This window comes from Condylura cristata, unplaced genomic scaffold (genome assembly GCF_000260355.1).
Source record: "Condylura cristata isolate star-nosed mole 26May11 unplaced genomic scaffold, ConCri1.0 scaffold00010, whole genome shotgun sequence".
Classification (NCBI taxonomy): Eukaryota; Metazoa; Chordata; class Mammalia; order Eulipotyphla; family Talpidae; genus Condylura; species Condylura cristata.
In genome coordinates this window covers 22,561,214-22,572,436 of record NW_004567111.1, presented here as the reverse complement: position 1 = coordinate 22,572,436, position 11,223 = coordinate 22,561,214, and the positions used below count along the sequence as shown (strand labels likewise).

General features: G+C 39.6%; 1 protein-coding gene across 1 annotated transcript in view; it reads right to left on the bottom strand.

The window, feature by feature from the left end:
* The window catches only part of DACH1 (dachshund family transcription factor 1), a 382,796-nt gene extending 381,900 nt beyond the window's left edge, over positions 1-896 (bottom strand). The window contains exon 1 of the mRNA XM_012723346.1: positions 370-896. Within this exon, the coding sequence (XP_012578800.1) occupies positions 370-631 (262 nt within the window). The 5' untranslated portion in view covers positions 632-896. The remainder of the gene's footprint in view (positions 1-369) is intronic.
* Between the last annotated feature and the right edge of the window lie 10,327 nt (positions 897-11,223).

Genomic DNA, 11,223 nt, shown 5'->3' with positions numbered 1-11,223 from the left:
GGGCGTCACCGCGGCCCTCCAGGGGGCCGGCACCCTCTGTCCCTGGGGGCCTCGGGGACAATGGGGGCGAGTGTCCGGCGCCGCGGGGCCGGCCGCACAATGCCTGCTTTCAGGGGCGCGGCCCCCCTCCCCCCACGGCAGCCAGTACCAGCTCGGGCCGCCGCAGCCGCCGAAGGATAAAAATAACCCGAAACCTCTTCGAGCGGCAGACGCCGGCAGTGGACGGGCCTTCAGCGCAGGTGACCCGGGGGGGGCAGGGGCAGGGCGCGCGGTGAGGGAGGGGCCACTGGGGAGGGGTAATGGCCATGGGGGGGCAGGGGCCACGGCGGGCGCCTCCATCTCGGGCCCGTACTTGAGCTCGATGATGGTCTTCGCTGCCCGCGCTGCCGCCGCTGCCGCCGCCGCCTCCGCTGCCAGTGGAGGTAACCGTGGCCGCCGCAGCCGCCGAAGCGATGGGCTCCGGTCGGAACAGAGTTGGCCCTGAGGACGCCGGGGGCCCGATGGACGGAGCCGGAGACGAGGTCGCCGAGGAGGTGGAGGTGGTGGTGCCAGAGGAGGAAGCAGACGTGGAGATCGGGGGTTGAGGGGGGACCAGCTGGGTCGGAGGGATCAAAGCCGCCGGCACTGCCATGGTCACATATAAGGGGAAACAGGAGGAGGAAAAGCTAGGGGAAAAGTTGCCACTCACCCCGGGGAGGTGAAGGGGGGAAAGGGGGGAAGAAGGAGCTAGGGGGCCACAACAACAACTCCAGGAGAGAGCGGGAGAAGGGGAGAGAAGGGGGGAAAGGAGGTGAGGGTAAGAAAGAGCGAGCGCAGGAGGGGCGAGAGCGAGAGGCGCTCTGGAGAGAAACGCACAAAAGTGTCCCGCAAGTCGAAATGCGAGTCCTCTCCGGGGGCTGGGATCGGGGGCTGGTTTGGGGGGGTGGGGGCGGGGAGGGTCGGCTGTTGTTGTGTGGGTCCCGCTCTAGCATAAAGTTAAGGATGAAGGTGAAAAGGAGGAGATTTGAAGGACTTGGGTTCTCCCAGGCAAGTACATTGATCAAAGATTGAGAGGGGAATGACAGAGAGAAAATGAGCTGAAAAGTGCAGGCTGCCGGCTGGAGGAGTTGTTGTTGTCACACGGTGCAGAGGGGAGGAGCTCCGGAAACTTGAAATACCCTTTGAAGCCGCAAAAACCTCACTCACTAGTATTAACCCAAATTATCCAACCAGGAACTCGGAGCAAAGACTCCGAGAGTGCGAGACACAGAGGGAAAGCGAGTAAGCGAGAAAAGGGGAGGGGGGGGGGGGGGGGGGGGGGGTGATAAGGGGAAAACTATGGGAGGGACGGAGAGAAAAAGCCGGGGACACAGAAGTCGCAATAGGAAAGGGAGAGGGAGATCATCTACTTCTCTTCTTCTACTACCGTTAGATTGCATGTCTAATACTGCATTTCTTCCGCAACGACTAGTCATTTTTTCCAAAACCTTCTAAGCAATCGCTGCCAACTTAAAGAGGAGCCCTTCCGCTCCGAGCTTTCCTTCAAGGATTTAGGATCTGTCTCCGTTTCTCTTTGCAAAGAGACCTAAATGAAAACACATCCCCTCCCGTCCTGATTATTAAGAAATTGTTTTCAGGAAAATTCACATGTAAGCAAAGCGTAGATTTTATGTATCTGATCGGTTTTTGTCTATTACACTATTTATTTGCATAAAGATAGTAAAAATTCCAGGACAGTTTTCAAGTTGGTAGTGGCTGGGGATAGGTCTGAAATCGCTTAAGAATAATGGACTGATCTATATTCAGGTCTTACTTCCTAATAGGTTGTGGCAAGCAAGATATACTTGCCATGATGTAGAATGTTCAAAATAACTTCATTTTTGTCCTAAAGACATGTCTGAAAAGCCTGTTTTACCTAGGGAATTCGAATAGGTCAGGCACCCCTGAAGATTTAGAAAGTGCAAAAGAAGAACACACGGATTTTTCTCACCTAAAACTCTATAATTAATTCACCTGTCTGTCCAGCAACAGACTGTCCTCATGCCCGATAAGACTCAAGGATGGTTGCTAATGTGTTATGTGATTAATAATATTTTTTTCATATTTGAAAAGTATCAGTATATTCTGAGAAACACCTATTCAGTTTATCAGTGAAAATGTATTCTGTAAACGAAAAGAAGAAAAACAAAGCCCATTAATTGACTTGTACAGGCAGAAAGGATGGCTGTGCTTAAAAATATCAGACTTAGTTGAGACTGATTCTCCTTTTTCTTGCCTTTCTCGCTCCTTTTCTTCCCCTTTCTAACTTGTTGCATGGGAGTATTTATTCAAGGATTTTTAACCAATATAAGATTCAGCAAAGGTCAAGACTGTTTTCTGCTTATATCTCTAGGTATCTTAAGTAATTAGACTTTAAACCTGTCTCTACATGTTCATCAACTTCATAAGCTATGAAACAATGCTTTATTACTGAGCAGATTAAAAAAAAAAACTATCAGTGTCAGGTTCATAATGTTGGGAAATTTCATGATGAAAATTTGCCAGTTTAATGTTCAAATTATTTTCACATTTCTTTCTATCATTTTAATTCTTTAAAGTTTTGAAAGTTTAGTGTCAAAGGTACAGGGAGTATCTACAGAGCAGTCTGACACTATTAACTAATTTATCTAATTTTATGGTAAACTTTTTGGGACAAGGCAGTAAAGAGGCTTTCCTTGGTCATAAGAATTCAGACAATTGATTGTTACCAAAATGTAAATAAGCTTCTAGAGATCACACAAGTACACACAGTTCATTTGGCCTAGTTAGCCAATATATCTTAATACAGTTAGAGATAACTTATGTTAATTTTTCACTCCTCATATCTGTCCTAAGTAAAAATAAGAATTCAGTATCTATAATGTGCCATAACAATTTTTTACATATTTGTGCATAATGTTACCTTTTATAAAAAGGCAAAATTACTGCCTTAATGACTGGTGGGAAAGAAGGAGGTAGTCTCAAAAAACATTTAATTTTGGAACGTATGTACAACTTTAGTAAGCCATGATATAGTTTAAAAACTCTAAACTAGTTTGCTCATAATAAACTGTAGACCACAAAGAAAAAAAATTGTCAAAATTAAATGCCCCAAATCTACCCATTCTCTTTTCTCACATTTTCTTAAACTGTCACTCACCCAGTACCTGTCACATTCACAAATCCCAGAATGGATGTAATGATAATTGACCAAGCCATAACTGCTTCAAGCAAACTTCAAATTTCTGCAGGGAAACCTTTTCCTTTCCAAGACATGACCCACTCAAAAGCAAGGCTTGGGGCGTTTATCCTCACCTGAATGGAAGCTTCCGCCAACCTCCACCCCCACCTCAGGATTCTATAAACGTTTCTGAGAACTACCATTTGCCATTTGATCAAACAATAGGGTTAGAGGAAAGATATAATGCAAACTAAAATAGTTTGGAAAGGAAATTTAAGGTTTCTATTATTTTTAGAAATGTTGTCAGTGATTAAGGCAAACAGTATTTAACCACAGCAGATACATCAACTCTAGAGAGATTTCAAATTCTCACTCTTTGCATCGTAGCTTTGGCTTTAAAAGCGTTTGTCTTGTTTGTTTATTGTTTTTACATCTCTGGTTGTTTCCACTTCTCTCCCTCCATCTCATCTTCTCCAACCTGCACTCAATTTGCATAAGCAAAACTCAAAGTACTGTAACTGATATTAGAAAATTCTCCCTGTGTTTTGTGAAGACGTATTGTGCTGAAATCAATAAGACTGTTTAAAATTCAAAGACCTGCAAATCGTTCTGTTTGTCCTTTGATAGGGCCTGTGCTGATTAAAATGCTACCAAGAAAGCTTAATTGCTGCACTAATTAAGAAGTCTTTAATTTCTTTCCTAGGATATCGTTTGAAGCTGAGTTTGTACGAGTTCAGGGAAGGTATTTTCTTCCCTCCCTCTGCCCCCTCCTGGCCCCTCCCCTCCCCCCTCCTCCCGAGCCCCCGAGGACATCCGGATGAATGGGAACTAATAGAGAGAGTGGTCTCAGGTCTCACCACCTATTACTTAAAAATCGGAATAGGGTCCAGAACAGTATGAAAGGAGTTCTGAGAAGAGCTGTAAGGTTACGGGAGACAGTAAGGAAATACAGAGTAGCTAGCTGTTGCAGCTAAAGTCCCGCTGAATACCTGGATGACAACAGGCACTTTAGCCAGTGATGAGGGCATCCTATTTAGTTAAAAGGGGCAGTGGCAAGGAGATACTGCTATTGAAAGAGGGGAAATTATACCTTGAATGTATGTGGTCTAAAAAAAGAAGACTAAATCTGTATAAAAGTGGACATATAGTTGGGATTTGGTAAGTATCATTTTATTCTATGAGTATAAAAACACGAATTCTAGGGGGATTTATTTTTGACCCTTTTTGTAACCCAGGGAGCTATAGTACTGTATTACATCCATTCATCCTTATCTATTGACCTATTTTATTCACTGATTTCTCAAGTGGGGAAACTGACTAAATGATTTCACAAAGCTTTTTCTGTAATCAATAGTCATTTTTTAGGTTTATTCATGCTGCATTATAATTCTGGTAAATGACTGCAAAGCAGAAGATTGTAAGGAAGATACAGATATTGACAAAGGGAGAATAAGTCATGTCTTTAAATCTTCAGAGTTTCAATATAGCAATTGATATAGTTATTTGTAAGAAAAAGATTGAAAATACATATTTCATAGATTGTAAAAAATGAAAATGATTGGGTAACTTAAGGGCAATTCATATCTGAATATGTTTCTTGAATTTCTTAAATTTTCCTGAAAGCTTTCAGGATCCTCTCCTAACAGCATCACCAAATGAAACAGAAACAATTTTGGGCATATGCAGAAAGAAAAAAACAGAAAAGGTCCATTATAATCTTATTGTTTTAATTTTTCCCAAGTTCTATGAGAAACATGCACAGGAAAATACAGATGTATACTTCAGATATATCCTGAATTCCTTTCAGTCACAGGACAAGGAGATAACATGCTTAATAGATTCAAAGGGAGATTTACCATTCCGAGCACGACGTCACTCTAATTATGTTTACTCTAATTGAAAGCAAGGTTTTTTGGAATCTGAAATTACTTTCAGAATTTTTTTTTTAAATAATGCAAGTGGATCAAATGTTGATCACAAGCATTTCAATCTTTCAAAATGTATTGGAAAATTAAATGAAAAGTGGAGTTTGGTACAAACAATGCCCCAGGGCAAAAAACAACTAACACTAGATTTTCCAGTCCAGCCATAACACAAATCAATTTGAGCACACTTCTATGGCCAGACTGCCAGATTGTTATGACTGCTAATTCACTCAATCAAAGAGTGCATTAGCACACCCGGCACAAATAGCTTTAACAACAGAGTGCACTTCTGAACAACCTAAGATATATCACAACCGAGAAGTAAAGAAGAAGATCATTTTTACATCTGCATGTTTACTAATGGACCTGTTTCCTCAGTAAGGAAAAAAAAAAAAAAAAAAGACTGATAGAAACTTCCAGGATAGGTTTACTCAAGAGCTTTCCAAGTTTGGCAAATCTAGAAAGATATCAGGGTACCAGTAGTTCAATGACTTTGTTAAATGTTTCTCAGGAGAGTCTAAAATTGATGTTTGCACTTCAGTAGTAAATCATTGAAGATGGAGAAATTATGCCAAGCAACTCTCTCAAGCCTTTTTAACTCAGACACACGGCCTCACCAATCAGCTCAGCAGATAAACCTCACTGCCTTAAGCAAAGTCTTCTCTGCTTTTATACTTTTCCTCTCTGCTTTCCCCACCTAAGGTTCCAACTTTTGAGTTTCAGTGATTGTCATTTCCACAGCCTTCCTTTCCTTCCAATCCCCTGCTCTTTTTTAAGAACAGGGAATAAGACTTTTATCTCACTGTTACATTCTCTAATCAGGCGACGGTTTGGTTTGGTAATAAATTACCCAAAGGACAGAAGGTGACGAATGAAGGTAAAAACAGTATCATTTAAAACACCCAACCTGTATATCAGAGACTTCCGTTAATAGAGAAGTAGCTAAAATGGTAAAAAGAATACAAACTTGTTTGACAGCAGGAAAATGCATGGACTGGAAATATGTTTACTGAGTGCTTGCTGTCACTATCTATTCATGTTCACATAGTCATAGATTTCAGAGCCAACTCGCACAACTTTGCACCTTGTACCTCCCACCTAACTTTCTATCCTCACCTTCTTTTCTCAGGATTCAGGATGAAAGTGACCTGTGGCAGAAAGTACTTTGCTGGTCATGGGGCATATTTTAATAAATCTCTAATATCACGAGAGAAAAGGTACTACAAAAAAAAAATAGTTATAAAGAAAAAAAATCATAAAATTGTTTTTCCAACTCCAGGCCGGCATCATTGTGATGACAGTCAACTCTCGAGGATAATTTAATGATATGCACCCATCATGACTTACTTCCAGGATAAAAGTTGTAATTCCATCTGTAGGTTGGTATTAAGAATTGAACAGCCAAATGTTTAATAGGAAACACCAAAACCCAAACCCAGGAAGATCATTCAGAGATGATTTGTAAAAGGAAGCAGCAAGAATAATAATACCAACTGAGATTAATTTCCTTCATTTTTTAAATCAGACCATTGTCAGAGGGATGGCAGACTGAGTTGAAGTAAGGTCAAAAGTCAGGAAGATATTTAAATCTTAGTTTTGTAGCAAATATTATACAGTGTCATATGTAGCACTTTTTGAATGTCCTGTTCCTTCTTAAATAACCAACATCACATTTTTCTCTAAAGATGATCAGTTTTTTTCAGACACATAAATTGCTTCAGGGATACACAGTTAAAAATGGGGGTGGGAAGAAGTCTTATGGAATGTAAATGCATGTTTACTATTAAAACCAATTATTGCATAATTTGGTAATGTTAGGAGAAATGCATTAAACTTGATCATAGAAGTTTCTATAGATGGACTCTGTTTTACTGTTGTTGTTTTAACTTATTATGCTGGGTTTTTTGCTTTCTCTTTGCTTTATTAAATAAAAGACAAATCATTGTCTAACAAATAGCCTATAAAAATGGTTCTATTTGAAGTCAAAAATTTCAAGTATTGTTAGAAAAGAATAAACTGTTTATTTATTTATTGCCCTTCAGAACAAAGAGATTTTTTAAAAAGTTGGAAGAATAGCAATTGCCACCTTCTAGCCCCAGTCTTGTATGTCAAGTTTCAGCCCAGAGCAAATTTTTACAACAAGTTATAAACCCCCTGTAACAGAGGGTTTATTATAATGGAAGTGCTGACACAACCTTAACTATAGCGTTGTAAACGGCTATGCTATAATATCCATTAAGCAGAAAGAAAAATAAGCTGGCTGATCAATAATTTATACAAAGAGTACCAACTGCAGACATAATAACTGTAATGTTTGCAAAGCAATCTCTCTGCTCTCCAGGCTTAACAGTAAACGCAAACTAGCAATGCTGTTAATTTCCAACTCCTACAGATAAGAATACAAACAAATTACTTAAAATTATATTTTGCTCAACATTTAGCATGCCTCGATGGGATAAAATAAAATTTAATTATGATGCAACTTGTGCCGGATGCAAAGCTGTTTTGTTTTCCAGCACATTTTATTATGAAAGGACTTTCATTTGGAACATCAATTATAGGGAAATAGTATGTTTCAATGAGTTGACTTGGGTCAGGCAGGCTCTTCTAAGAGTTATTCAGACATGGAAACAGATTGACACTATTTAACTTCAAAGAAAGTCACAGGGTTTTACAGAGCCACAACCTGAAATACAATACTGCAAGCTCTGATCCGAGTCAACTGTCAGTAAAAACACACCTTGTCGTTAGAGTTCATGGGAAAAAGGACTTTGGTTTGGAAATGTAGCCATTATTAGCATCCAGTGAATCTTGGAGTCCTCAATCAGCAATTAAGCCTTATTTGCACAGAAGCAAGATGTGTTATTTCTATACCTAATAAATGTGAATCATAAAGTGTGAGTATTATTTTCTTTTCTGGAAAATGTTTAAACATATTTTAGTAGATGTCCATAGTTAAGCTGCTTGGCTTTTTACAGCATTCACATATGTGACGTGTGTCCTTTTGATATTTATGGTTTTGTTGCTGGCTTTTAAGATAGAAAAAGAAGATTTGAAAGGAGTAAGAGGAAACAGGAGAACTGAGGGCTCCCAAATTGCCCACTCTGTACATAGTCAAGCTGGCACTGGAGTGTGCATTTCTGAGATTTCTGAGGTTCACATCTCCATCAGTCTTTTTGTCTCTTCATTTCCTCTGTGTGTGTGTGTATGTGTGTGTGTGTGTCGGGGACAGGGGAGTTGAGAGGGGTTGGGGGTGGAACCCTGCAGAAGGAAGAGACTTTGCTATCAGAGTTGTAAAATGGTGTATTACCCTGTGAGCAATTGCACTTGGAAAGGAACCAGTAATTTATATGAGAAGTGTTTAAGATTGCCTGCTCACCCAGTGATCCATGCCAGGTCAGTTCCAGTAATGCCAGAAAACAAGAGGTGCACATCAGTGGGAAAGAGACACCTTATACGCCTTAAGAGCTTGTGAAGGGAAGCACTAAAATGCCATTTTCTCAAATGAACTGGTCATTACCATTTAAAATCCTGAGGGCTGTGGGACTGGGGAGGAGAGAAAGAATTTTTCTTTTGATTTAACAGGGCTCTGAAGTACTAGTTTTAAGGGGGAGGTGTTGTGATTGTCTCAGCCCTGTGCTTTAGCAAAGGTTTAATCTTCAGACAAAGATGCATTTAAAAAAAAAAAAAAAAAGCAGTGGAAAGAAAAAGGATGAACGCAAATGCTCTAAGAATATGCTTGGCCCGTTTTAAATTTAGAAAGAAACTGTTTTTAAAATTACCAGTATGGATTGTAATATAATGTTCTGCTATGCCAGGTTTTAATTTGTTAATGTTTTACTTGAATTAGTTTTCCCAGCTGAACCCCTCACTCCTCCAGTTTTCAGGAGAGAACTGTGGGATAATGGCAGAGTGTTATATAAGAAACCACTGCCTAAGAATTCTTCACAGGCCTCTTTATTCTTGTTTAACATAATCAAAGTACAAGCCCTAACTATTACAAGCATGGGAGGGGGGGTTACATCATTGTCATTCTCAGGCACGTGCTTTCTCCAAATGTTGTAAAGTCATTTTAGTTTTCGAACAGGAGCTTATTTCATTTGCCTATCCAGTGTAGCCTCACTTGTTCATTTAGAGAAGAAATTAAAAAATACTAATTTCTTACAGAAGTCAGAATTTTTCATTTACTGATTGGCCCCAAATTCAACACATCTAGGAATCTTTGCTGATTTATCCCTGTATGCCTCAGCAACTTGCACCATGCATTCCAATGGGCAAGGCAATTATCTTCCGCTTTACACTTGTTGCTATGTTTCTCTTCAGGTGGTCTCAAGTCATTTCTATTCCTTTCAGATAGCTAGTATAATGCTTAGCACTTGCTGGGTGCTCAATAAATGTCAGCTGAGTAATTAAAATTTCTATATTCTGCCACCCATTTCCTTTGTCCCAGATTGTATACACTGCTCACTCCCCAACCCATATATTAATTCATTCAGTCCAAGGTATTGAAGAGTAATAAAATTTTAGACATACTCATTTCTTCATTTCTATTCTAATACACAACTAATTTAAGAAAATTCTGGATGGAAGCAAGACTCCAAAGATGCTAATAAATTGAATTTCAAAGAGCTGGAAAAGAGAATATTAGGCCTCTAATAAGGGCTTGTATCTGGGACCTATAGAAAAAGACTCTTCTTTGCCATAGCAAGTCTTTTGCAAGACCTTAGATATAAGTAAGAATATACTCTAAAGTACTGTTACAGATGGTGAGGGATGGTAGATTTGTATGTGAAATTCTACCTCCCAAGTGTGGGAAGCAGAGGATATATGCATTAACTTGTATAGTTTCCACTTTTAACACCACACTCAATTTTACATACATATTCTCTGTTATACAAAGCATTCATTTTTTTTGTGCACTAATTGTATTGGTAAGGTTGTGAAGATGAAAAAAATCACTCATCCTGATTAAACTTTCAGATACATTATCTCAGTTGAGTCTTATTACCATAGCATAATTAAAGTCTTGAGTGAATAGAACCTGGAAGATCATCTAATACTAAGATTACAAAATTCATCCTGCCATTTCTCCATCCAATGATAATGCCAGACATCACAAAGAGTTCTCAGGTACTTTCCTTTGAGCATAAGGGCAGTATCAGAAAGACACTCCCCTCCTCCTTGGCTTCTCTGATGGAGCAGGGGTTAAAGAGATAGGTCTATGGAGCTACCACCAGCCACTGCAACATGAATTCAATCCCGGGCAAGGAGCTAACCCACATGGCACAGCAGATCTTGCCTCTCGAACCCACTGCTCCCCTCAGCAGTGTATTTCAGTAGATATACTTGTTCTGTTCCCCACTGATATCTCTGGTGAACCCTCTTATTCCCCCCAACTCCTCTGGCCTACACCTCTGTTCTTGTATACATAAATAAGTAAATTTTAGGGAAAAAAATAAAAAGAAAGAAAGAAAGAACCCCAATAAGGAACTGTAGGAAACCTTTCACTACCAATTTATTACATTCAACTTTATATGTTGTCCTGTGCTTATAAAAAGGAAACTGATAATCAGCAAAATATGAGAACTGTGTTTTATAGCATACCTAGTTGATATTTCAAACAGGTTTTACACTATAGTCTTTACTGATTCTCATGTCCTCTCAATGATCCTCACAGAAGACCTTTTCGGAGAAAGCAAAGGAAAAGCTTTTCTCAATTTCACATATCAGAGACTTGAAAACATAGTTTGGCTGCTACAACTGAATCTAAACTCATGTTCCTCTGTCTGGTTCCACCACTATAGAATGAGGTTCTATATACTGTTACACAGCTGCTGATAGATATATGTGTGTGCTCATGCGCTACAAAGGAGATGGGAAATCCTGAAAAGGAGAAAAAGAGTTGGGGAGATACTGTTATTTCAAGTATCAGACTTTGAGATCTTGTGAAATTCTTAACCAAAACATACCCTTCAATAATAAGTCAAATTAAAAACAGCCTGGAGTTTCATGACTTTTGGGGCTATCCATGGTTTCCTTTGGAAACCACCAGTAAAAAGTCACCTGTTGATTTTTTTTTTTTTTTTTCAAAATCAGGCACTAAGTCAACCGCTGATTGTG